The sequence below is a fragment of the Osmerus mordax genome, assembly GCF_038355195.1.
Source record: "Osmerus mordax isolate fOsmMor3 chromosome 28 unlocalized genomic scaffold, fOsmMor3.pri SUPER_28_unloc_8, whole genome shotgun sequence".
NCBI classification, from domain to species: domain Eukaryota; kingdom Metazoa; phylum Chordata; class Actinopteri; order Osmeriformes; family Osmeridae; genus Osmerus; species Osmerus mordax.
In genome coordinates this window covers 27386-51987 of record NW_027120411.1, presented here as the reverse complement: position 1 = coordinate 51987, position 24602 = coordinate 27386, and the positions used below count along the sequence as shown (strand labels likewise).

General features: G+C 46.6%; 5 protein-coding genes across 5 annotated transcripts; 4 read left to right on the top strand and 1 right to left on the bottom strand.

Annotated features, from left to right (window-relative positions):
- The first annotated feature begins 952 nt into the window (after positions 1 to 952).
- ubox5 (U-box domain containing 5) lies at positions 953 to 6380 on the top strand. Its single transcript, XM_067231910.1, has 7 exons — positions 953 to 1035; positions 1551 to 1609; positions 2088 to 2189; positions 2566 to 3263; positions 3369 to 4033; positions 4129 to 4248; positions 5623 to 6380. The coding sequence occupies exons 2-7, from the start codon at positions 1556 to 1558 to the stop codon at positions 5853 to 5855; spliced, it is 1872 nt and encodes a 623-aa protein (XP_067088011.1). The 5' UTR covers positions 953 to 1035; positions 1551 to 1555; the 3' UTR covers positions 5856 to 6380.
- A 21-nt stretch (positions 6381 to 6401) lies between these two features.
- avp (arginine vasopressin) lies at positions 6402 to 9305 on the top strand. Its single transcript, XM_067231914.1, has 3 exons — positions 6402 to 7979; positions 8723 to 8927; positions 9145 to 9305. The coding sequence occupies exons 1-3, from the start codon at positions 7860 to 7862 to the stop codon at positions 9300 to 9302; spliced, it is 483 nt and encodes a 160-aa protein (XP_067088015.1). The 5' UTR covers positions 6402 to 7859; the 3' UTR covers positions 9303 to 9305.
- A 1093-nt stretch (positions 9306 to 10398) lies between these two features.
- Positions 10399 to 12220, top strand: ccl27a (chemokine (C-C motif) ligand 27a). Its single transcript, XM_067231915.1, has 3 exons — positions 10399 to 10541; positions 11290 to 11404; positions 11835 to 12220. The coding sequence occupies exons 1-3, from the start codon at positions 10481 to 10483 to the stop codon at positions 11980 to 11982; spliced, it is 324 nt and encodes a 107-aa protein (XP_067088016.1). The 5' UTR covers positions 10399 to 10480; the 3' UTR covers positions 11983 to 12220.
- A 1855-nt stretch (positions 12221 to 14075) lies between these two features.
- Positions 14076 to 18138, top strand: slc35d2 (solute carrier family 35 member D2). Its single transcript, XM_067231911.1, has 12 exons — positions 14076 to 14200; positions 14360 to 14393; positions 14542 to 14628; positions 15159 to 15226; positions 15489 to 15560; positions 15777 to 15845; positions 16589 to 16691; positions 16890 to 16982; positions 17174 to 17241; positions 17322 to 17400; positions 17542 to 17624; positions 17763 to 18138. Exons 1-12 carry the CDS (start codon positions 14076 to 14078, stop codon positions 17893 to 17895), a joined length of 1014 nt encoding a protein of 337 aa, XP_067088012.1. The 3' UTR covers positions 17896 to 18138.
- Positions 18139 to 18381: 243 nt separating this feature from the next.
- On the bottom strand, positions 18382 to 22228 carry znf367 (zinc finger protein 367). Its single transcript, XM_067231913.1, has 5 exons — positions 21807 to 22228; positions 20837 to 20987; positions 20576 to 20695; positions 20285 to 20423; positions 18382 to 20186 (listed from the first exon to the last, which is right to left on the bottom strand). The coding sequence occupies exons 1-5, from the start codon at positions 22083 to 22085 to the stop codon at positions 19931 to 19933; spliced, it is 945 nt and encodes a 314-aa protein (XP_067088014.1). The 5' UTR covers positions 22086 to 22228; the 3' UTR covers positions 18382 to 19930.
- Between the last annotated feature and the right edge of the window lie 2374 nt (positions 22229 to 24602).

Sequence of the window (24602 nt, the reverse complement as noted above, 5' to 3'; positions counted from 1 at the left end):
TATGATAATCTTTAATATTGTTACACTGTAATGGTGATTTCAGAATATACATTTCATTTCAGCTTTTCGCCTCCATATACCTATTGTAACTGGTATTGATTTCTGGTACCATGACAACCTGATCCAAAACCATCGTTTCCTTCTGACGTAGCTGATGTATGTATGTATTGCTCTAGAAAATAAGACTATAGATGTTTTTATAGGTTGTTATTGTTTTCTGTTGTTGTAAAAGCTCTGTGAAAATCATATTTTACCAAATTCAGCTAAACCAATAAAGATACGCAACTGGATCACATTTTTGTTTTGATATCTGTTACACAAGCTATTTCTCTACAATTTGATATCAACATTTTACATCAAATATCATATGACCTTTTGACCTGAAATCCAGAAACTCTAACACAATGAGCATAACTTTCCTGGAGTATAATGTTGTAATTTATCAAGCCATTAAATGTTTTTTTAATTATAAAATGTCTAAATTGTAATATTTATATTACACTGGCTTAGTGTGCACTCATAACCTTGTATTTTTTGCGATGATGGACTAATTCATACTTTATGAATATTTTCATTGCTGATTAATGTTACCAACACATTCATTCAGAATTAACATAAATGCAGTCATAAAGAATTAGTCTTATTTATTATTATTTTTTACAAAAGACAGGAATAAACATTTTTTTCGATTGTTACATTTGAAGTGCAGTCCTCACAGTAATCCACCAGGTGGCGATGTTAAAGCGCTTCCCTATGGAAACGGGTTTTTGAGAACTGCTGTTTAGAGAAGGATTTTGGCATTTATCATGATTAGTTTAAGGCCGCCGGCATCACACTCCCGAACAGTAGGTGGCGATGATGCACCTCTTAAACTTTGGTTGCAATCTGCCGAAAGAAAAGGTCAGCGTTAAGTTTGTCCCTTTTCTAGTTTATTCACGTTTTCTTGTGCAAATTAGCCAGACTTAACTAGCAAATTTGCGCAAGTGAACATTTATCAATTTAGGATGCAAGACGTTAACTGTCAACACTGAACTGGTGAGTTCTAGTTCTTAGATTACAGCTAACGGACACTGATTAAACAAAGTGGGCGTTTAAAACAGCTAGACTAACACTAGACAGCTAGTGCAAGCTAACTGAGCTAGCAAGCTTTAGTAATGACACCTGTGCAAGCTGGCTTGCAGGTTACAACTCTCCTAAAAGTATAAAAGATAATATTCAATCAGACAGTAAATGACGACACCAACTCCATATTATAGCCATGGAAGCCATTATACCAGGAAGGGTACCATCGCTTGAATGGGCTAGCAAGATTAAACTGGATTCCTAAGAGGTCAAGAGGCACTTCCACTGTGAAGTGGATTCAGACTTTATTAAAAGCATTACTATTTCAAGGACGGTATACTACCTATTGTGTCCGTGTTTATTGTATGCACTGAAGAATATAGGAATTGTATGCTTTGGAGAATATAGTATCGTGAGATGAGTGATTGCGTACGTCTCGTGTTTTGCGTGTAACTAAATTGATGTTTTATTTTTATTGGGCATAACAGAGATCATGGTGGTCAATCTGTGCCTGCCTCATTTTCAAACCACCATACAGTGCAACAAGGTATGAAAAAACATACGTGTTTTTATGTTCCCAAGTGTCATCTTTCTGAGCTGTGTGTGTGTGTGTGTGTGTGTGTGTGTGTGTGTGTGTGTGTGTAGGCGATGTATTGAGTTTCTATCATCAACTTTCTGCTCGTCGTGATTTGTAGTTTAGTTCCATGTTGTTTCTCACCTTCTGACTGTGACCATGTCACTGTCACATCCTTTGTCCTGTTTTATCAACTGTGGCCATGGTTCTGTCCTCTGCAGTGCTTTGGAGGGAGGACGGAGGGATGGGGGAGGAGAGGGACAGGGTTGTGTGGGAGGTTGAGTCATGGCTGACCTCGCTGTGTTCTTCCTGTGTGCTGAGCTTCTGCTCGTTCTTGAGTCCGTTCTTCATCTCATCTTCTTTCACCTCCTACCTTTCATCCCCCCCACCCCGCCACCTCCATCACCCTTCATCGCCTCTCCAACACCTCCCTCTCTCCTCCCCCCCCCAGCTGTGTGCAGACAGCTATGATGTCACCAACCTCCTGTCAGCTGACCCGGACGTGCGGAGGCGGGGCTTCAAGCTGGAATACTTCCTGCGTCCACCAATGCAGGTGAGCTGTTCCCACTGCACCTGGACTTTATCCTGACCAAGCATAGCAGCACCAATGAAACTCTAATCAACACACACTTCTTATTAGGATAAGGTGTAGCTCAGTGGTTGGAGCATCTGACTGCAGATCAAGAGGTCACAGGGTCAAATGACGAAAACACGACAATACTAAACTAGTTAGTAAAGGTAGATTAAACACGACAATACTAACCTTGTTAGTAAAGGTAGATTAAACACGACAATACTAACCTAGTTAGTAAAGGTAGATTATTGTAAATGACCTGATAGCTCAGGTGTTTGTTTTGGGGCAGGAATCTCCTGTTCCCCTTCCTGCCTCACCAGCCTCATCTCTGCCCCCCTCATGTGTCCGCCCCCAGGTGACGCTGCAGTTCAGCCTGCAGGTGGAGGTGAGCAGGGTGGATGTGCAGCTGTGGCCCTGGGCAATGGACCGAGGACAGGCCTGCAAGAGGCTGGAGATCAGCACCAGCTCCAGCCTCCCACCGCCCCACCCACCGTCCAACCCACCGCCCCGCCCACGCTGCCCCCAGCAGGGCCCTGCGTCTGGGCTCAGGGGGGGACGGCATCGGGGCCAGGAGGGCCGGAGGGATCCTTGGTTCAAGGGTCACCACTGGGGCTGTGAGGGTCAGGACCAGGGCCACCACCAGACCGACAGAGACAGCGTCCAGGCCGAGTTCAAGCTGGTGGGCCGCTGTGATCTGAGGGACGACCCCCCTGTCTGCTTCTCCCACCCCCTCTCCCAGCCACGCCCCCCCTTCCCCTCGCCGGCCCCGCCCCCCCCTGCCGGCTGCCGGCGGGAGCAGCTGTGGAGCTCCGCCTCTCTGGGCGCGGTCAGGCAGCTGCGCGTCACCGTGGCGTTTGGGGGTGCCGCCTCGGCGCTGGGGCTGAAGGCTCTGGCCGTGTGGGGGCTCCCTGCTCGCTGCTGCCCCCCGCTGGAGGTGGAGAGGCTGCACAGGGCCCACACAGCCAGCCTGGGACCACCTCCAGCTGGGCCTGGACACTCCGCCCCTCGCACCTCCTCTACCTCACCTCCAGCTACAGCAACACCTCCAGCTAGGTATGAGCGGGAGGGTGTAGCTCAGTGGTACATTGCTCTCCTCTCCTCTAATCTACTCGTCTCTACTGTACTCTTCTCTGCTCTGCTTTACTCTACTGTACTTAGCCTCCCAGATGTTCCAGAGGAGTTCCTTGACCCCCTGACCCAGGAAGTGATGGCGCTTCCCATGCTGCTGCCGAGCGGAGCGTCAGTCGACCTCTCCACCTTGGAGGAGTACAGGCGCAGGGAGGCCACCTGGGGTCGTGCCCCCAACGACCCCTTCACCGCCGTGCCCTTCACCCCGGACGCAGGCCCCCTCCCCAACCCACACCTGAAGAGCCGCATCGACCGCTTCCTGCTTCAGCCGGGGTTAGGGGTCGGTGGGGGATCAGGGGTCAGGGAGGGAGTGCTGGGGAGGCAGGAGGATGGGGGGACACCCCACACCTCGAGACTGGTAGCTGTGAGGGGGGACGAGAGGGGGAAAGAGGGGGAGGAGGAGGAAGAGATCAAACTTCACCCCTGCAATGGTAATGCATCCTCCAGCCTCTTGGGGGCACTGTGTGGGGACACGGACACCAGGAGACAGGAGCCCCCTTCTGCTGGAACCAGAGCTGCCAGGAGGGAGAATGGGCGTGCCGACAGACCAGACCTCCACGCACCGTGGCCTGGGGAGGCTCGGGGACCTGATCTGGGGCTGGATACGAAGCCATCCCTGGGTGGTGACCCCAGCCCGGCTGGTCCGGACTCGGAAGAGCCCAGCTCCAAGCGAGCCAGAACAGATGGGGAGGCTGGTGAGTTAGGAGAGGATGTCTAACCCTAACCCTCTACACAACATAATGAGCTGTGTGTTCACGTGTGTGTGTGTTCACGTGTGTGTGTGTCCCAGGTCCCGGCTGTAGCTCCCATGAACAGCGTCTGTGTTCCAGCCTGGACCAGGCGCTCCTCTCAGCCTTGAGAGGTCGGCCCTCTTTCACCTCGTCAGCCTCCCACACCACCACAACCCCAGGTAGGGTAGGGGAGTTGGGTTGTGTGTGTGGAGGTTGGGATGGGGGTGGGTGTATGGTAGGAGGGGGCAGGAGAGGCTGGAGGGAGGGGGTGAGTGTGTGGAGGCTGGGATGGGGGTGGGTGTATGGTAGGAGGGGGCAGGAGAGGCTGGAGGGAGGGGGTGAGTGTGTGGAGGCTGAAGGGGAAGCAGCTGTGCCCTTAGTGGAAGGTGAGGATGAGGGTGGATGATGGTCGTCGGTCCTCCTCCGGCTAGCAGACACTACTTTCTCCTCCACTGCAGGGCTGTGATCTATGTCTGACTTCATACAGCAACGCTGTCCTTTCTGCATCAGACACACTCACCAGACCTTCACAATCAACAAGCTTCACAGTCATGTCCTCAGACTAGGGCTGGTCCACACAGCTTCACTATCTCAGCCTCACCACATCACAGCTTCACTATCTCAGCCTCACCACATCACAGCTTCACTATCTCAGCCTCACCACATCACAGCTTCACTATCTCAGCCTCACCACATCACAGCTTCACTATCTCAGCCTCACCACATCACAGCTTCACTATCTCAGCCTCACCACATCACAGCTTCACTATCTCAGCCTCACCACATCACAGCTTCACTATCTCAGCCTCACCACATCACAGCTTCACTATCTCAGCCTCACCACATCACAGCTTCACTATCTCAGCCTCACCACATCACAGCTTCACTATCTCAGCCTCACCACATCACAGCTTCACTATCTCAGCCTCACCACATCACAGCTTCACTATCTCAGCCTCACCACATCACAGCTTCACTATCTCAGCCTCACCACATCACAGCTTCACTATCTCAGCCTCACCACATCACAGCTTCACTATCTCAGCCTCACCACATCACAGCTTCACTATCTCAGCCTCACCACATCACAGCTTCACTATCTCAGCCTCACCACATCACAGCTTCACTATCTCAGCCTCACCACATCACAGCTTCACTATCTCAGCCTCACCACATCACAGCTTCACTATCTCAGCCTCACCACATCACAGCTTCACTATCTCAGCCTCACCACATCACAGCTTCACTATCTCAGCCTCACCACATCACAGCTTCACTATCTCAGCCTCACCACATCACAGCTTCACCTGTTACTTGTGTTCATTTATTTTTGTTTTATTATTATTTCAATGTGTTAGTTAACTTCTGCTATACTTTCGATATGCATCATTAATACGCCACTTTGGATAAAAAAGTGTTCTAAATTAATCAGATGTAAATGAAAACATGTTTTATTTAGCATCGCTTTTATCCAGAGAGACAAGGCAGTCTGCGACCACTTGAAGCAAGAATTGAAATGTAAGTTTGAGACCAGACGTCTTGTCTTTCCCCAGGTGAACACAGGCCAGGTGAACACAGGTGTGCGGTGTGTTCCTGCTCTCTGTCCGCCTACTCCTGCACCCCCGCCTACCGGCTGCCCTGCACACACTTCCTGTGCCGCCCCTGCCTGCACAGGAAATCCCGCCCACCAAGTTCGTCGGTCGCCTCAGAAATGCCAAAGCACTTCCTGTGTCCTGTCTGCCAAAGCCCCGCCCCCTCCAGTGACATCACACGTGTTCATCACTGATCGGCTGCGTGCTGGAGGTAAACCTGCAAACTGAACCCTCTGACCCTTGACCCCTGACGAGGGGGGGTATATTGATTGACTGAGTGACAAGTGATGACCCTCTGATCGTACTGTACCTGAGAAAGAACTGGGCTGGGTCTGAATGATCATTTGCCAGCATCATTAAACATGCTTTGAGCTAAAAATGCAAGATGTCAAATCACATGATGTACAATGTGGACATCGCCAGACTCTCCTGAAGGCTCTTCCATTCTCTCTTTCCTTTCCAATCTCTACTGTTTCTTTATCTCCTGACTCCTTCTCTCCTACTCTCTCTCTCTCAAGTTGAGTGGCGGTAAAGGCAAAGGCTGTAACCTTGGGTATGAACAGTGTTGGACTGAAGGGTTGTGAGGAGAGAAAGGGAGACACAGAGAAGAGAACAGGAGGGAGAGCTGAACAGGAAACAGCGTTCAACCCCAAGGCTAAACAACCAAACATGGCCTCCGTCCTCTATCTTTGCACCTGCTGCCAAACACTTCTGCTCTCTTCCTCTGCCTCACTTCTCTCTTCCTCCTCTCTCTTCCTCCTCTCTCTTCCGCCTCTCTCTGTCCATCTATGTAACGCTTCAGTTCCTGTACTATATTCCAGATATTCATTGCTGATTGAAGGTAGTCGTCAGTTTGGCGTGTCTGAGTTGTGTCAGCTATAATTGCATACTTCCTGTTTTCGTTTTTTATTAAGCCCAACAAAGCAACTATATATGCCTGGTAGAGATGCAGGTTATGGAAATAAGCCTCTGTGCTCAGTGGTAGTCATGGCCTAGCTTGTACTAGTGAGTGTGTGGTGGTAGTCATGGCCTAGCTTGTACTAGTGAGTGTGTGGTGGTAGTCATGGCCTAGCTTGTACTAGTGAGTGTGTGGTGGTAGTCATGGCCTAGCTTGTACTAGTGAGTGTGTGGTGGTAGTCATGGCCTAGCTTGTACTAGTGAGTGTGTGGTGGTAGTCATGGCCTAGCTTGTACTAGTGAGTGTGTGGTGGTAGTCATGGCCTAGCTTGTACTAGTGAGTGACCTTCACTATAACACAACCCTCCACTGGATTTGGACGCCGTTAACTTGCCGGTAGGATCTGCCTCTAATGACTTTCAGAGAACAATCAAAAACACAGCCCTCACATTGTCTAGGTTATGGCACATGTCATTTCGTGGTTCTTTTTCAAACGGCTTAATTTCGTTCTCTACAAGTTAATCAACCACTAATCATCGTTAATTCCTGGAACACAAGTAGCCTAGCTCACAAGAAGATTGTTTGGAACATAGTAGGCTAATTGAAATGCCAATTTACATTAGAATTGAAAATGTAACTCATTTTGACACACCAGTAGAATATTCCTATGTGAGATCTTAAAATTGTCGTTTTATTTATGCACAATTTATTCATTTGATATTTAATTTTAATCCCATGTGGATTGTGATCAGTAGGTCAAATTGTCACTTGTTTTTTTCCGGAAGACATTGTGTTTCTTTTCCTTGAAGCAAGCCATGAATAAGCCATAAACATTAGACTACATTGTAGTGGTGCAGCCTTGAATAAGGTACACATATTTCCAGGTAATCTGTTTTGTAGCAGTGACCAATTAGATGAGTTTAGATGAGTTTATCAGATGCAGGGACAGACACGAGGGCAACCTCTTGCCTCCCTGTGCTCTCCCTCTTTCTCCGCCTTATTTTTCATCATTTGAAGTCTGTAGATTTCTATGGCAGCGATTCTGTATCCTATTAGTTGACATTCTTTGTTTGATCATCATTAATTATGAAAAAGCAAAACTGAATGGGGGATATAAATACATTTTAAAAACCTTTGTGGGTACATGTGTGGAAGTGGGGGCACAGGTTGTGTGACAACACTGACGTCAAATAAACCGACCCCAGTATAAGTACGGGCTCTGCACAGGCAGTTGTCAGTCTCGTGTGTCAGCCAAGTGGACAACAGGTGGGATCCTTCCGCTATCTATCCACTGCTGTCACCATGCCGCGCTGCGCACTCCCTCTGTGCGTCCTTGGTCTCCTCGCGCTCTCCTCCGCGTGCTACATCCAGAACTGTCCTCGAGGCGGGAAACGAGCTCTCCAAGACACGCGCATCAGACAGGTATGCGTTTATTGGATACATATTCGTTCTGACTACTTTTTTTTTTTTTGTCGTGGTTAAGTTTTCATTTGGTTCTTGGTTACTGGTTCATAGATTAATTTAAAAATATATTTTTTAACTGACCGAATATATTAATATGATTGTATAAATGCAGTCCATGAGTCTTCACCTTCATCTCGTCTCATATAGTTAAGATTTGAAACATTGTCTTTAAACATTTAGTACTTATTTGTATGTCCTGATAAAATATGCCACTTTTCCAAACTGACAGAATTGTGAATATGGGAAGATAATGATCAAGGATCTGAAGTGCAGAGTTCTAGCAGTATTTCAGAGTGAAGGAAGCACATCTCAGCTTGCAGGCACGGTGGAAAAGAACATCTTATTAACTAGGCACACTGCATCTATAATAACATCTCAGCTATACTCTAAAGAATCAGTAACATGTTGAACATGGCCAAGCTATCCCCTTCTGTGGATCCTGCTTAGATTTCTTGCTGTTTTGAGACAGTCTTGAGCTTCTTTTTTTTTCTTAAGAGTTTGTCCTTGTCTTGCTTGAGGGTTTAGGATGGTTTTGGTGCAGTTCTGTATGCATCTGTGAAGTCCTCTGTGACATTGCTTGTAAAACTCCCCAAAATTACATTAACACAGTTAAACATAATTTTATTGATAAAGTGTGTGTGGTGTGAGGGGGGGGGCATGTTAGCTGGGTGGTGTGTGACGGTGTCCTGTGTCCCCTGCAGTGTCTGTCCTGTGGGCCGGGGGCCCGGGGCCGCTGCCTGGGCCCCAGGATCTGCTGTGCTGAGGGGCAGGGCTGCTGGCTGGGCTCCCCTGAGACACAGGTCTGCCTGGAGGAGGACCTGCTGCCCAGCCCCTGTCAGCCGGGAGGGAGACCCTGTGGCACCCGCGAGGGGCGCTGCGCTGCCCTGGGAGTCTGCTGCGACTCAGGTACCAAACACTCTCCGGGGGGGTTGGGTGTGTGTGGGTGTGTGCGTGTGTTTAGGTGACTTGGGTAATGTCTGAATTCAGGCGTTTAAACACACTGACATGATGTGAGTTATGCACGTGTGTGTGAAAGTGGATCTTCAGTGAGTGTGATTAGAATCTATAACTACAAGGATGTGATTAGAATCTTTATTTCCCTGTGTTCTCTATGTGCTGTCAGAGAGCTGTGTAGTGGATGCAGACTGCGTGACAGGGAGTGGACTTCCCCCCTCCTCCTCCTCCTCCTCCTCTTCCTCCTCCTCCTCCTCCTCCTCCTCACCGGGACAGCTGCTCGTGCGCCTGCTGCATCTCACCACCAGGGGGGGCAGTGCATACTGACGCGCTCCCTGGTACAGCCTGCCCCTCGACAGACCGGCCACCCTCTCGTTTCTGCTGTCAGTGAGGACAATGGAACACAAGTATTATTTAGATTTAAAAAAAAAAATCCACATGATAAGACATGAACAGTTATAGAAGTATTGGAACCCTAACCCTGTAAATATGGCTACTTTTCTGTATAGGATACGGTTATATGAAGCCAGACTATATGAACAGTTGCCACATTTATAGAAATATTCCTAAAACAATATGTACATCTGTTGTATGATGATTTTTCTCCTTGAATTGACATTGATGTTAAAGATGTCATCACTGAGGTCTATAGTATAGGTACTGACTGGGTTTGCACAGTCTTTGTGAATGGTAAGTGAAACTTTGGAAAACTGTCAAGCTTCTGTAAGGTTGTGGTTTGATTGTTCGATAGAGAACAGGAGCCTCGACAATAATAAAAGACGTCACTGCCAACCAAACTCAATACTTGTCGTTTTTTCTGCGTATTCTCGTATGCACGGTTTTACGATTGCCTAATAACGTCTGTATGTGAGAGACAGATAGTGTGTAGGAAATGATTTTCTGTTGTCGTGTGTCATGACTGTAGCTGTGACTAATCAGTGTGTGAAACCAGCAGCTCTTAAGATGTAGTGCCAAGATCATCTCTTCTCTATGATGATCAAGTTAGAGGGGAAACCGTGCCAAACCCCAAACCAACCGTGATAAGTTAAAACATGTACCATAAGCCTCCTTAATGAAGTGAAGCTGTCTTTTCAAACAGTCTCTGTCCAACAAAGCCAAGAAAAAGAAAATGTATAAAAAACAAAACCTTTTATCTGATAATGCACACTGCATGATGAGCACTGATATAAATGAAACAAGTGTTGTTTACTTATTTAAACTGTCCAGACCTGTTTCTTCCGTAGATAAAATGGGATTAGGCTAGGAAAGGTTGAGTCAACAATGTCCCACACACCAACAAGAAGTTTATTCTTTACCCTAATAACTTTGCACTGATGAAGGGACTGTATAACAGCTGTGTGTGAGAGAGACAAATGATGGTGTGGGTGTGAGAGTGCTTGAAGGAGCATGTGTGAGTGTGTGTGTTAGAGGGCTTGAAGGGAGATGTGTGTGTGTGGAGGTATTTAAGCGTGAGAGTGTCTTGCTGGATCACTCTGGTCGTGACCATGGAGCTGAAAATGGTGCTGCTGGTGCTCTGCCTGTGTGCTCTGCTCATCTCCACACAGGGTAAGAACCTGAGCATGTGTGTGTGTGCATGTGCGTGGGACTGTGTGTGTGTGTGTGTGTGTGAGTGGGACTGTGTGTGTGTGTGTGAGTGGGACTGTGTGTTTGTGAGTGGGACTGTGTGTTTCAAGTTGTGCGAGAAAGTTTAGTGAAACGTCTTGAAGTCTCAAACATCAGTTACTGAACATGTCAGAAGAACTGTGTGCTAAGAGCGAGAGCTAAAAGAACTGTGTGCTAAGAGCGAGAGCTAAAACAGCTCAATCCACCACCTGCTCGTTAACAAGTTGGTGGATTGTTAAAGTTACGTAGACCGTTTTATAAGAAGAGAAAGATCGAAAATGCTGTACACAAATCTAGTGTATTAAGACTTTCCATAGTTTTATTGATGAGATATATTTGATATCCTTGAATGTCCTAATCGACATGCTTTCTTTAATGCATGTGTGCGTGCGTGTGCGTGTGTGTGTGTGTGCGCGCGCGTGCGTGACTGTGGGCATTTAAATTCCTGTGTGACTGACTGGCTGTTCCGGTTGATCTATAACTTTGGTAATCCAGACATTCAATGAAAAAAATCTGTCTCAGCATGTTTGACTGTTACAGTCGGTATGTGAGTCAGTCTCAAGCTTTGTTTAGAGAAGTTGTAAGTTGGGCAACTCAAACATCTCATGGTATAAAACATTGCTTTGCTATAAACATAAAGTGGCTATTTATTAAATACACAAAACCCTTCAAACGTGCTTGTTGGTTGCAGCTGCCATCCCTAAGTGTTGCGTGACGGTCTCCAGGAACATTTCTAACAAGATGCTGAAGAGAGTGAAGCAGACGGCACAGCAGGATGATGGAATCTGCCAGATCAAGGCTCTGATGTGAGTGATGCTGGCTGCTTCACTGTGATACCGTCTCTGTCCTGCGCAGCACAGCAGTCACTGTGATACCGTCTCTGTCCTGCGCAGCACAGCAGTCACTGTGATACCGTCTCTGTCCTGCGCAGCACAGCAGTCACTGTGATACCGTCTCTGTCCTGCGCAGCACAGCAGTCACTGTGATACCGTCTCTGTCCTGCGCAGCACAGCAGTCACTGTGATACCGTCTCTGTCCTGCGCAGCACAGCAGTCACTGTGATACCGTCTCTGTCCTGCGCAGCACAGCAGTCACTGTGATACTGTCTCTGTCCTGCTCAGCACAGCAGTAGAACACAGGATCTGTCGTGTTAGGAACCGGAAGGACACCTGTTTTATGTGATGGGATGAAGCCAACTGGGTGATCTGGTGACGTGTTCTTCTTGGTGGTCCACAGCTTGTACCTGGACGGTAAGAAGGTCTGCGCTCCGCTGAGTGTGTGGAAGAGGCTGGTGGACCTGAGGAAGAGGCTGGTGGACCTGAGGAAGAGGCTGGTGGACGTGAGGAAGAAACGGAAGCCTCGCAAACAGAAGAGGAGGAACTAGAGAGGAGAGCGGTCTCAGAACTTTGTTACTTAAACTGTCTTTATACTGAACTTATACTGTCTTTATACTGAACTTATACCGTCTTTATGTGGTGTTGTCATTTATACTGTCCTTCACCATAATATGTTGGTATTTCCAAATGGATGTGTATGCAATGTAATCAACCGTTATTGTGTTCACTCTGTACTATGCAAAGATACTTATCAAACAAATTAAAGTTGATTAAAACAAATTACAACGAATGAAGCACAGTAAGTGAAGCCTAACTCACCCCAGCTTATAAATCTACACCCATGGAGGAAGAGTTTCACACCAGACACAGACTGACCCCTGATAGGCCACATCAGATAGAGGGTCACGTGACCTGGTAGGCCACATCAGATAGAGGGTCACGTGACCTGATAGACGTGACCTGATAGGCCACATCAGATAGAGGGTCATGTGACCTGATAGACGTGACCTGATAGGCCACATCAGAGAGAGGGTCACGTGACCTGATAGGCCACATCAGGTAGAGGGTCTCCTTCATCAGCTCTGGGGGTCCAGGAACCAGACTTGTGTCCTGCTAATGTCATTCTGTAACATCAGCAAATCAAATAGGCTGAATGAATTATTATAAAATAACAAGTTCAGGGGCTCACTAGCTTGTGGAGCCGAAGGCCGAGGCCTTACCACAGGGGCCCTGGTTCCATTCCATGCAGGGAAATGTCCTGCATGTCATCCAATCTCCCTCCCTGCCTTTCTCTCTCCAACTGTCACTATCAAAAAAAAGTTACAATAACAATCTCACTACTGTCCTCGTGAGCAGAAGTATTTGTCGGGGACGTGAACCAGTTGTTGGGTTTTCAGTTTCTCACTGTAATTACACCTTTCACAAAACTCTGATTTACCAGCAAGCAGTAAAAACAAAAACAAACGATAGGATCAGCCTTGCCCTACCCTGTACCTGCCTTCAGGCGCCTGCAGCTGATAAAGTCAGAAGGTGTTATCAGGAAGAAGCACCACCTGGAAAGAAATGCTCTGAATGTTGCTGTCCTTTGAGGGACTTGTGATGGATGTAAAAAAAAAAAAAAGAAGTAAGTTACGACCTGACGTGATGATGAACAGGATTGATTTGTGATTTGAGACAAAGAGGTTTAAACTTGTGACTACAAATACCAACCCTTCAAGCAATCATCCATCAGAAAAAATAGAATGATGAAAGATAGAAGAAAGTAAAGGTGAAAGGTAATGATCGTGTAGGTCGGTCCAATAGTTTAAAATGACCGGATTTTGTATTATATGTAGATCAAATGAAAGTATAAAAAATAAATGACCGTAACTATAGGCTATATTTGAAAGATTTTTGACTTCATTATATAGCCTATTTACAGAAAACAGAAATTACAGTATTAGTGGATACGAGTCACTTTCCAATCAAGGAGTCAGGTGGCTGAGCGGTTAGGGACTCGGACTAGTAATCAGAAGGTTGCAGGTTCGATTCCCGGCCGTGCAGATGGAAGTTGTGTCCTTGGCTAAGGCACTCCCCTACTTACCTCGGGGGGAATGTCCCTGTACTTACTGTAACTCGCTCTGGATAAGAGCGTCTGGTAAATGTCGAGACGCTGTTAGCAGTACCATTAGCAGAAACGATCCACTGCCGCACCCGTGTGGAGAAGGTAGTAGCATGCAAGATTTTTAGAATGTTTAGGTTTTCATGTTCATCCTGACTGATGAAAGTATAAATTCCCTCCGCAAAACAAAATCTACGTTATATAAATAACGTGAAATCCATAGATTTATAGATTATAATCTATATTTTATATAATCTATAAAATATAGATTACAATCTAAATGTTCCACGTTGTACATTTTTGGCATATCATTTTGACCTAACATAAAGTGGGCTAGTTTATCAAACAGTGTTCATGTTTGGGTTAATAACAAACTTCCAGAATTATGCAATCTCTCTCTTGGGAGCTGGACAGACCCGCCTACTCTTTTTGTTGAAACAATCGCATAGTAGACGGCAATGGAGGCTTATGAATAAGGTACACGACAGCTAAACTGAACAGGAAGCAATTCTTTAACTCAAAACCTCTCAAAATATCAACATGTCTCTCAAGACAACTCTCGAACCGGAACACTCTGGGTTTTTGAAGTTTGTATCCGCTGCGTTCTACGCCGGCAGTTCGTTTCTTATCACTGTTGTGAACAAAACTATTCTTACAAATTTCAGGTGAGAAATTAATAACCCTTGACTAATTACACGCGCTCTAGGCTACTGTAGGCATCCGCAATTACCCGTACAGTCGATCGGTAAACGGTCAAGTAGTTATCCCTTGTAGCCTACCTACCCCACATTGACCCCCATAACGTACTCTACTCTGGTGTGTAGGTTTCCTTCATACCTGTTTCTGGGGATTGGCCAGGTGAGCCATGCGTTCTCTGTAAAACATGTTACCATCGAGACGCACACCTGTTAGATAATGGCAGTTCGTCATCACAAATGTAAAATGAAATCGAACATAATAATAAATAAGTAAATTATGAAATTAAACAATGTCAACGTTTCCCTAGATGCTCACCACCATATTTATCCTGTATGCTGCCAAAAAGAACAAGTTTGTTAAATTCCAAGATTTTGACAGAAGTATTTTCATCAAAGTAAGTCGTTTTTCATTCAACTGTAGTACAACGGCACTTAGGAATGATTGGCTGGACCTGATGTTAGTTTCCTCCAGGATGACAATGACTCATTGAGAGACTTGTTGCTCTTGTTGGGTTGTTGTAACTGTCCTAAAATTATTGTACTCGCCCTAAAAAATATTATTGTTGCTTGCTTTTTCCACAGGTACACTCTTGCACTTTTGAGGTTCTTGCTGTTTAATTGTAACTTGTCTAACTACATGCTCTTATTGTTCTTCCATTTGGGACTTATTTGGTTTTCACAATGTATGCTTCATGTTTTGGCTACCCGCAATGTTTGGGGCTATGATCAGTGACCTATGAACTTTTGTAAAACTCTCTTTGAAGTCGCTTTGGATAAAAGCGACTTCTTTTCTAGAAGTTGCTAAATGCTAAATGCGTAAATGTAAATTGTAATATTCTTATCACAACACAAAAGCTTCGGCATAGTAGGTGTAACTTTGGAAAGGCATGTATAGAAACTAAATATCTTTTGATTTATTTGACAGATTTTCCCTCTTCCTCTTCTATATGTTGGAAATCACATCACAGGGCTGGCGAGCACCAAGAAACTCAGGTATCACAGAGACTCGAAACATCATCCTTTTACTGACAAGTTTCCTATCCTGTGGAGTTGCAGGTCAAATCTTAATATATCAACTTTGCCACATCACAAATCTAAATATATCACACTCTGATGTGGTAAAATGCTTATAATGGGAATGGTTTCAACTCAGTGGGAGAGCATTTTACTGCAGATCCTCTTACATCACTTTAGATGAACTGGCTTCTAATTTGTTGTTATTATTATTAAGCTGACTCACTTCGATCTCCTGCAGTTTACCCATGTTCACCGTGCTCAGGAAATTCACCATATTGATGACGATGGTCATGGAGGCGAGTGTACTGAGGTTGGTGGTTCTCTGGTTCTGAGGTTCAGGAGCCCCTCTGGGGCGCAGAGCGGCCAGGCTGTGTAGACAATGTGTGTGTGTAAACTGTGTGTGTGTGTGTGTGACTGTGTGTTTGTGTGTAAACTGTGTGTGTGTGACTGTGTGTTTGTGTGTAAACTGTGTGTGTGACTGTGTGTTTGTGTGTAAACTGTGTGTGTGTGTGTTTTTCCTACTCAGGAAAAGCTTTCCTCACAGCCTCATCCTCAGCGTGGTGACCATCGTGCTGGGAGCGCTCGTAGCAGCCAGGTAAACACACACCCCGCTCGTAGCAGCCAGGTAAACACACACCCCGCTCGTAGCAGCCAGGTAAACACACACCCCGCTCGTAGCAGCCAGGTAAACACACACCCCGCTCGTAGCAGCCAGGTAAACACACACCCCGCTCGTAGCAGCCAGGTAAACACACACCCCGCTCGTAGCAGCCAGGTAAACACACACCCCGCTCGTAGCAGCCAGGTAAACACACACCCCGCTCGTAGCAGCCAGGTAAACACACACCCCGCTCGTAGCAGCCAGGTAAACACACACCCCGCTCGTAGCAGCCAGGTAAACACACACCCCGCTCGTAGCAGCCAGGTAAACACACACCCCGCTCGTAGCAGCCAGGTAAACACACACCCCGCTCGTAGCAGCCAGGTAAACACACACCCCGCTCGTAGCAGCCAGGTAAACACACACCCCGCTCGTAGCAGCCAGGTAAACACACACCCAGCACAGGAATGCAGCCCTTCAGGGTCTGGGTCTTTTGTTATTGTATTGTGTTGTTATTGTGTATGGGCATGGGGAAAGTCCCTGTACTTACTGTAAGTCGCTCTGGATAAGAGCATCTGCTAAATGACTACATGTAAGTGACCATCAGAACTCTGCAGTCCTGTCCAGCTCTGTAGGTGGTCTGAGGATGTGTGACCCCTAACCCATGGGCAGTACAAGATCTTCTATAAGACTAAGCCCTGTCCTGACCTCTGACCCCCTTAACCTCTCTTCTGTAGCTCTGACCTGGCGTTTGATGTGGAAGCCTACACCTTCATCCTCCTGAACGATGCCTTCACCGCTGCCAGCGGAGTGTACACCAAGAAGAAGCTGGGCACTGAGGTACGTTTCTCCCCCAGCAAGAAATCAGGGTCAGGGGTCAGAGCAGGGGTCAGGGGTAGGGAGGGTGTAGCTCAGTGGTACAACATTTGACTGCAGGTCAAAAGGTCCAATGTTCAAGTTACAATGTAGTATAGCATCATGTGGTTTACAGAATCTGTCTAACCTTCAAGGCAACATGATGGTGTGTTTTCTGTGAAGGGTCTTGGGAAATATGGCGTCCTGTTTTACAACGCAATCCTCATCGTCATCCCCACTCTTTTGGCTAGTGCCTTTACTGGGGACCTTGAGAAGGTAAACAATCACACAGACAGTGTGTGTCCAGCTGTCAATCACACAGACAGTGTGTGTCCAGCTGTCAATCACACAGACAGTGTGTGTCCAGCTGTCAATCACACAGACAGTGTGTGTCCAGCTGTCAGCTTGACTGTCCGTTAGCTCTGTGTGTGTCTAGCTGACAGCATGATTGTCTTTGTGTTGACCAGGCCATCACATTTGACGACTGGCTGAGAGCTACATTTGTCTTCTGCTTCCTGTTGTCTTGTTTTATGGGGTAAGGACCTGTCTGCTTCCTTTGTGTGGTTCATGAGTGGTTCATGGTTCATGAGTGGTTCATAGTTGTCTCTGTTGCAGGTTTGTGCTGATGTACTCTATTGTGCTCTGCAGCCACTACAACTCAGCACTGACGACCACAGTGGTGGGAGCGATCAAAGTGAGTGTGTGAGAGAGTGTACGTGTGAGTGAGTGTGTATGTGTGTGTGTATGTGTGACAGAGTGAGTGCTGGAGTGTGTGAGCATATGCACATGCAAATTCACACAAACACAGGACTCATGTTCAGGTGTGTCTCCATAGAACATAGCTGTGGCCTACATTGGCATGTTCGTAGGCGGAGACTACCTGTTCTCCTGGACTAACTTCCTGGGGCTGAACATCTGGTGAGAACTTAACTAAGTCAGCGCTTATTTTCTGCTTTAGGAAACTCTGGAGCTGCCTGTTTAGAGTGAAACTGTCTGCCCACACTTTAGATGTAGTTTGTATTTGGTTACCTGAGCAGCTGTTTCCTGTGTTGTCAGCATGTCAGGTGGGCTGGTCTATGCTTACCTGACCTTTCACCATCCCAGCAGCCACCACGCCGCCACCAACCGACTCCAGCCAATCAACGTCCTCGTCACACAACCCTCTACAGACCATCTGCCTATCAAATGAAAGGCCAGAAATACCATCTACAAAACACCCGATTGGTTATCTCATCCGATCCTGTGCTTTGATTGGTCGTCCTTCACATACTTGGTGCTTCACACACATATTTATGACACTGCTCCATATTGGGGTGACTGTGGGATGTTTTAGTTGTTGCTTTGAGACATTTATCAAAACAGTTTGTTCCTCTGACTGTTCATGTCCTGGGAGCTTTTTAGTTTGCCAGGTAGTCTGAAATAGCACTGTATTTTGTTATTTTTGTTCACATTATTGAACTTCACAGACAAAAAGAATGAAAAACAATAATTAAAAAAAGGAGAGAAATAAGCTCTTAGGGTCTTGATAAATGTTTTTTATTGAAGACCAGTAAGTACCAACAGTTGTGGATTTTAACTGAATATGTGTATGTTACTTCTACAGAGCAAGCGAGAACTTTCCTTATCGAAGCCAAACACACATCTGACTCTATACAGGGCGAGGGAAATCTGAATTTCATAAGTATCTAGAAATATTAATTCCAGCGCTCAGATTATGTGGAGCCTAGTCTAATACATCATGGTATATATTATCGGCCAAAAATATTTATTTAACAATAAACAAAGGGTTAGAAATACACTGATATAAAATTCTAGGGTAATAATACAAATATTATAACCCTATATAACTAATTATTTGGTTTTTGCGATTATCAACAATTTAATTATCTTCCACTTTTGCACAATGGTCACTGAAGTCTGGATAACTAAAGAGTTTAGCCAATTCAATATAGATTCATGATGTACAAAGTTTTTTTTCCAAAACCCAACAAAACCTCCAAATAACAATAGGCCAGTTAATATAAATGCTTACGAACAAAGTTAAAATATGTAGTGTTTCAAAAAATACAAAAGGAAAGGAAAAAGCTTACTTTCAGCAGAAACAAGCGCCATTTTTCTATCCAAGTAAGACATTTCTGTTCCATTGCAAGCTTAACCCACAGAGTCAAAAGTAATGGGACAATTATTTCAACTGAACTGGTGGATAGAATCAAACTTTGTCCCACGCAGGAACTAATGAGCTTCTAGTTCCTATGATTATCTTTGTCAAACAATGGAACTGTAATTAATGACGAGTTAAACTGGTTCTGTTGTTTAACACTGAGGAAAGTTAGATAAGATGGTCACACCAAACCAGACAAATATGAATCAGACCCTAAAATGTTGAACTTCCTCATGAAAACAGTGTCAAATAGAACAAACATGATGCAATAAATATCGTAATCAAAACGCTTCTGAGAAACGCCCTTTTTGTGCTCCCCCTGGAGGTCACGAGCGATATCGCAGTCTGGCTGCAGTCTTTTAATATAAGAGATGGCAACCTGTTACTATACAGCTACTGGTCTGGGTGTTGTTGTGTGGGTTGAGCTGAGTGCTATGTGATCTCAGGTTAGGGTGAAAGGGTATTTCAGATTAGGCTTGCAATGACAACCTCTCCTCACTGTGACAGCGGCTGCATCTCAATTGTCCACCAAGTACACCCTCGCTGGTTTCCTCTCCTTCCTAGACTCCTTCTCAGACAGACCAGGGCCTGATGTTGCGTCACTGTGACCAGATGTGATACTTGGTTCGCAAACCCAAAAGCACATGGAGCAAAGGAAGCACAATCGAGGACGTCATGTCACACTATGGACATACGCCCCATCGTGCCCTGGGTCCACCCTGTCTCTCTGAGCTCCATATATACATCCATCATAACAACACACACCCTCACACACAAACGCAAGGAAGATCACTCGCTCACCAAACAAAGTGCAAACAAAACTGAACCGAATTTGATCCTCATTTGCTGTCTTCAAAAGGCAGGTGTGAGAAAAGACATTCTTCATATCCTAACATCCTAGTAAGGAGAACTGGAGGTGAGTAAGGTGCTGTAGCGTGTTCCTGCTCAGGACAGCTGGGGGAAGTCGCTCGCTAGACTTGCATCTAAGAACGCCCAGCATGCACTGGGGCAAAGGGGGGAGGGTTAGGGGGGGGGGTCTCTTGACCAGGAAGTGGGCGGGGCTTTAAGGAGACAGATTGTTGGCCAGCTCAATGAGCGCCAGGGCGCCATGGAGACGCTCCCGTTGCTCTTGGAGACGGCGCCTGGCAGCCCCCCCCCCGCTGGTCTTCTCGTCCTCCGCTGGCTCCTCCTCACCGTTCTCCTCGTCAGACTGCAGGAAGTCCAGAGGGTCCTTCTGCTCCTGGTCCTCCACGCTGCCTGCGCTCTGGGGTTTACCCCTGGCTGGCGCAGGGGCGCGCTGCTCTCGCGTCTGCCAGTACCTGCGTCACCCCCATATACACACTAGTCACCCTCAGATAAACACTAGAGTCACCACACACAGCAGTCACCTCCACACACACCAGTCGCCCTCCCTCACCTAGCCAGCCATTCTGCCACAGCCTTGTTGTCGGCGGCTGGGGCCCTGCCGGTGCCGTCGCTGGGCTCCTGTCTGCGCAGCCGGGAGTACGGGTGCTTGGGACAGTGGCGGTTAGCGTGGGTGAAGCGGCTACCGCAGCCTGAGGACAGGGTTAGAGAGGACGGGGTTAGAGAGGACGGGGTTAGAGAGGACGGGGTTAGAGAGGAGCGGCCGTCAGCTTCTCCTGGAGAACCAAGACGTATTTTGCTTGAGTGTATTGTGGTTGTGTGTTTTGTGGTTGTGTGCGCTCACCCTTCTCAGAGCAGATGAAGGGCTTCTCTCCCGTGTGCAGCCTCTGGTGGGTCTTCAGCTGGCCGCTCTGGACGAAGGCCTTCCCACACTCTGGGTAGTCACACAAGTAGGGCCTCTCTCCTGGTCACACACAACACACTGTAAACACTCTAACACACTGGAAACACTCTAACACACTGGAAACCCTCTATTACAGCTGGTCCTGATGTTCCTCCCTCCTCTCCCTCTCCTCACCCCCTCCTCTCTCTCCCTCTCCCCCACCTGTGTGAGTCCTCTTGTGGGCCTGTAAGCTCTTCTCCCTGGGGAACACTCGGTGGCAGATGCTGCAGCGGATGCGGCTGGACGACGTCTCTCCCTCGTTGATGAGCTCCCGGACTGTCTCAGCCCGCGGGCGTCCTCGCCGGCTCCCGTCCTGCTCAAACAGGAAACACACAGGAAACACACAGGTCACAAACAGGAGACACACAGGAAACACACAGGTCACAAACAGGAGACACACACAGGTATCATGGAACTTTGCTTCAGATCCATACTTTAATCATATCTTATAATATGAGCATTTATGAGCCACAGTATTTAAAAGCAAAACGATGTTGCCATTACAGCAATTTGAGATTAAATGTAGGTGGACCTGCACATGTTAAGATATATTACTGTTACATGCAAACGTATCAATAATTTCTTACTTAACATGGACTACACCACGTGCTTCATTGAACTGCTCGCGGTTTCGGTTAAGAGCAGGTCACCTTCACGAACACATTCATTCATTTTATGCACATCCGGTTGGATTTTTGGCGCGCGACTAAGGAGCAGCTGCTACAGTAGGAAGTAGCTGGGGTTTAAAAACCATCATGTCACACCCATAAGCGCGGGCGTTTTCATGAAGCACTTTTGAATGCTTGCTTAAACGTTTCATTCAAAGTCTTGACGTCGCCTATCGTAATAATAGGTTACACTTTTGGGGGCAGAATAGGCAGATGTGTTACCTCCAGTTGCATCATCGTGTAGCAGTGATGTATAACGTGGTTACAGTGAAAAAATCCCTTCTAAGCTACCTAAAGCTACTACCGTGAACAGAAGTGAGTCATACAGTGAAAAAAAATCCCTTCTAAGCTACCTAAAGCTACTACCGTGAACAGAAGTGAGTCATGCACAACTAAAAGTCTGGCAGCTGCCCTTCTCGTTGCTTATAACATTATTCCCCGCAGTCACAACTCCACAAACCCACCTTCAAGGCATCCGGCAAAGCCGCCAGTTCAGCCTCGCTCGCGGTGTTGGTTCCAGTCGGTGAGTCTGCCCCGTTCACGGATCCGGGGCTGAGGGTCACGTTGTGTGCATTCTCTCCCCACTTCCACGGGTACACCATGAAGTCACTGAACCCGGGGCTGGTCGGAATTAACGACTCGCTCTTCCTCGGTTTCATCGGAGTGGTTTTGATGACAGACACCAAAACCCTTTTAGGAGAATCGTTGCAAAAAATAACCTGCGGTTGCTTGTTCTCAGCCATCGTTGAATTGTCAAATAGCTCTGAGAAGCTTTAAAATCCGAAAGAGCCAAAGATCCCCCTTACTGTTAATCATACGCCATAGATGCAGTCATGTCTTCTTGTCAACCGTTTTAGAGTTGCGAAAAAAGTCTTACAAATCCAGCGAACGGAAACAATTCCGAAAATTAGTCCAATTCAATCTGGAGTAAAAATATTCATTTCTAACTTGATAAAAACTGCGCTACAATTCCCAAAAGACAGTAGAACGTTGAACTACATTCGTTATGTAGTTACAAGCTGGTGTGCGCCGTTCTTTCTGACAGTGCAGCTTTCCTACAGTGTGCGCTTTCTCAAAGTCTTTCCCGCGTTGCAAAGCGCGCCTGGGCGGTTTATTTAACAAATCAGTTGAGAGGATATTAAACGCGCTTACCACATGGGTGGGAAATGACCTATAATATGATCCAAAGGAGAGGAAAGTCCCAAACGGGGTAACCACAGTAACCAATGTCCAGGCTCTGAACATAGTTGGTTAGGACGTTTTATCCAATGAGGTTTGAAACTCCACAGCGCGCTCTTCTGGATTGACAACCAAGATTGACAAATAGCAACGTTGGACACCAGTCCAGAGCGGGACTGTAGCTGGATTCGACCAATGAAACGAAAGGGCGGATGCGGCACAATTGTAAAGTGTGCGCGGATTGGACATAATACGGGGCGACTGTCTCCCGCGCGCGCAAAAGCTTTATGTTTACGTTGTTACGTTTTATGTTCAATTTAAAGGGAAAGAATGACTCAAAGGCGCCAAAGTTACGTAATTTACCCGTCCAATGGAAACGACTCAGAAACAAAGCACCATTTGTGCAGATTTGGCGAGATAGCCAGATAGGTTTGAAAACTTAAGGTGCAAAAAGTAAAGAACTGAACTATTCACTTATCCCTGCTTTTCTGATGTTCTTTCTTTGTATGTTGCTTTGGATAAAAACCAGTATGGGGCGCCAAATGACAAGCAGACCCTTAAAAACCCGTGTTTTTAAGGGTCTGTAGTGTCATGTGAGCATTACAAGTGCAGTTCTGAAAGTGAACCACTTGGTGGCAATGGTAAAGAGCTGCTCTAAAACTAAGACGGGAAGTGGGAGGAAATCCAAGATGGCAGCACCTCTTCTCAACAGTAAAGCTCTAGTTTGTACTGTTTATTTGAGCCATTCTGTATATTTGTGACTCGTTAAAATGGTTGTACACAGTACTGTCTAAGACACCACGTTGCAACGGTGTTAGAATGCGTGAAATACCGCGAAATGTTGTCTTTCTAGTTCCCAGTCAGTTCCAACTCGCCAGCATACTATTGCTATTTTAGCAATCACACAGTCGTTCCAGTAGCTACTAAATTCCAGTTAATTTCCAGTACCACCGGCATGAAGTTACAGCCGGCCTCCTGGTAAGCAGAATTGGGTTGTACATATTGGGTCAATGTTGGACTACATAGACAACGTCGGTGTCAAAAGTTTCGTCTTGTTAGCGATTGAGTTGCTTGTATTTTTATTTACGTTAGGTTGCACGGTTTAGGCTGAAATTAAGTTTTTGTGGCAAAAAGTGTCTTGTGTCAACAAAGGGTACTCAGTGCTAGCCTACGTCACAGCGTCAGCACACGTTAGCAACGACGCATGGATACAACGTGCATAGATGTGCTGTTGCACAGGAGTATCGTATCGTGCCGTGGTGTACTAGCAGCACATGTAGGCTACATTTAAGCAAATCAAGACTTGCATGTACAGGAAGTAATGTCACATTAAATAATGTATTTAAACTCAAGCTTGTGTGGTGCGTCGCTGTCTTCAATGCCACAGCCTAAACTTTATGTCAAAAGAAAAGTTATAATTTCCGGCGCTTTAGCCATTTCCCCCTAAATAAATGTCAAGCTTATTTATACTACGTTTTTGGGGACATATTTTCAGTTAGCAGATGGTACTGTTTGAATCGCGATTCCATCTGAAATACTGCCGGTGACAACATTGTTACAATAGCTTGTTTCAAAGGGGGTTCTTAATGAATTATGCAATAGGATAAGGCCAAATGCTTGAAAATATCACTAGAAGGGAAAAACTTAAGGGGACGGACCCACCTGCAACCGATGCCAGCAAGCACACCCTACAACATCCCCAGAAACTGTACCCTCTCTAGTGGTACATGCACTACTCTGCTATCTTAGGTGTATCCAAATCACCGGTAGCTACTCCCAGCCAGTAAGATAAATACCACTAACAGGAGCCCTGGCCTCCACACGCAGATGAGATCCCCAAGACCTGGGGGTCAGGTGTGCCTGGGGGTCAGGTGTGCCTGGGGGTCAGGTGTGCCTGGGGGTCAGGTGTGCCTGGGGGTCAGGTGTGCCAGGGGGTCAGGTGTGCCTGGGGGTCAGGTGTGCCTGGGGGTCAGGTGTGCCTGGGGTCAGGTGTGCCTGGGGGTCAGGTGTGCCTGGGGGTCAGGTGTGCCTGGGGGTCAGGTGTGCCTGGGTGTCAGGTGTGCCTGGGTGTCAGGTGTGCC

What these genes read in the sequence shown, in the direction of transcription:
- avp (XM_067231914.1), top strand. Translation starts at nt 7,860, where the DNA reads ATGCCGCGCTGCGCACTCCCTCTGTGCGTCCTTGGTCTCCTCGCGCTC. An exon ending in AAGACACGCGCATCAGACAG is followed by an intron (nt 7,980 to 8,722) that starts GTATGCGTTTAT and finishes TGTCCCCTGCAG; the next exon opens with TGTCTGTCCTGTGGGCCGGG. An exon ending in GGGAGTCTGCTGCGACTCAG is followed by an intron (nt 8,928 to 9,144) that starts GTACCAAACACT and finishes ATGTGCTGTCAG; the next exon opens with AGAGCTGTGTAGTGGATGCA.
- slc35d2 (XM_067231911.1), top strand. Translation starts at nt 14,076, where the DNA reads ATGTCTCTCAAGACAACTCTCGAACCGGAACACTCTGGGTTTTTGAAG. An exon ending in GCGAGCACCAAGAAACTCAG is followed by an intron (nt 15,227 to 15,488) that starts GTATCACAGAGA and finishes GATCTCCTGCAG; the next exon opens with TTTACCCATGTTCACCGTGC. An exon ending in ATGGAGGCGAGTGTACTGAG is followed by an intron (nt 15,561 to 15,776) that starts GTTGGTGGTTCT and finishes TTTCCTACTCAG; the next exon opens with GAAAAGCTTTCCTCACAGCC.
- znf367 (XM_067231913.1), bottom strand. Translation starts at nt 22,085, where the DNA reads ATGGCTGAGAACAAGCAACCGCAGGTTATTTTTTGCAACGATTCTCCT. An exon ending in CTTTGCCGGATGCCTTGAAG is followed by an intron (nt 20,988 to 21,806) that starts GTGGGTTTGTGG and finishes CTGTTTGAGCAG; the next exon opens with GACGGGAGCCGGCGAGGACG. An exon ending in CTTCATCTGCTCTGAGAAGG is followed by an intron (nt 20,424 to 20,575) that starts GTGAGCGCACAC and finishes CCCTGTCCTCAG; the next exon opens with GCTGCGGTAGCCGCTTCACC.
- ubox5 (XM_067231910.1), top strand. Translation starts at nt 1,556, where the DNA reads ATGGTGGTCAATCTGTGCCTGCCTCATTTTCAAACCACCATACAGTGC. An exon ending in ACAGCAACACCTCCAGCTAG is followed by an intron (nt 3,264 to 3,368) that starts GTATGAGCGGGA and finishes TACTGTACTTAG; the next exon opens with CCTCCCAGATGTTCCAGAGG. An exon ending in CAGAACAGATGGGGAGGCTG is followed by an intron (nt 4,034 to 4,128) that starts GTGAGTTAGGAG and finishes TGTGTGTCCCAG; the next exon opens with GTCCCGGCTGTAGCTCCCAT.
- ccl27a (XM_067231915.1), top strand. Translation starts at nt 10,481, where the DNA reads ATGGAGCTGAAAATGGTGCTGCTGGTGCTCTGCCTGTGTGCTCTGCTC. An exon ending in TCTGCTCATCTCCACACAGG is followed by an intron (nt 10,542 to 11,289) that starts GTAAGAACCTGA and finishes TGTTGGTTGCAG; the next exon opens with CTGCCATCCCTAAGTGTTGC. An exon ending in TGCCAGATCAAGGCTCTGAT is followed by an intron (nt 11,405 to 11,834) that starts GTGAGTGATGCT and finishes GGTGGTCCACAG; the next exon opens with CTTGTACCTGGACGGTAAGA.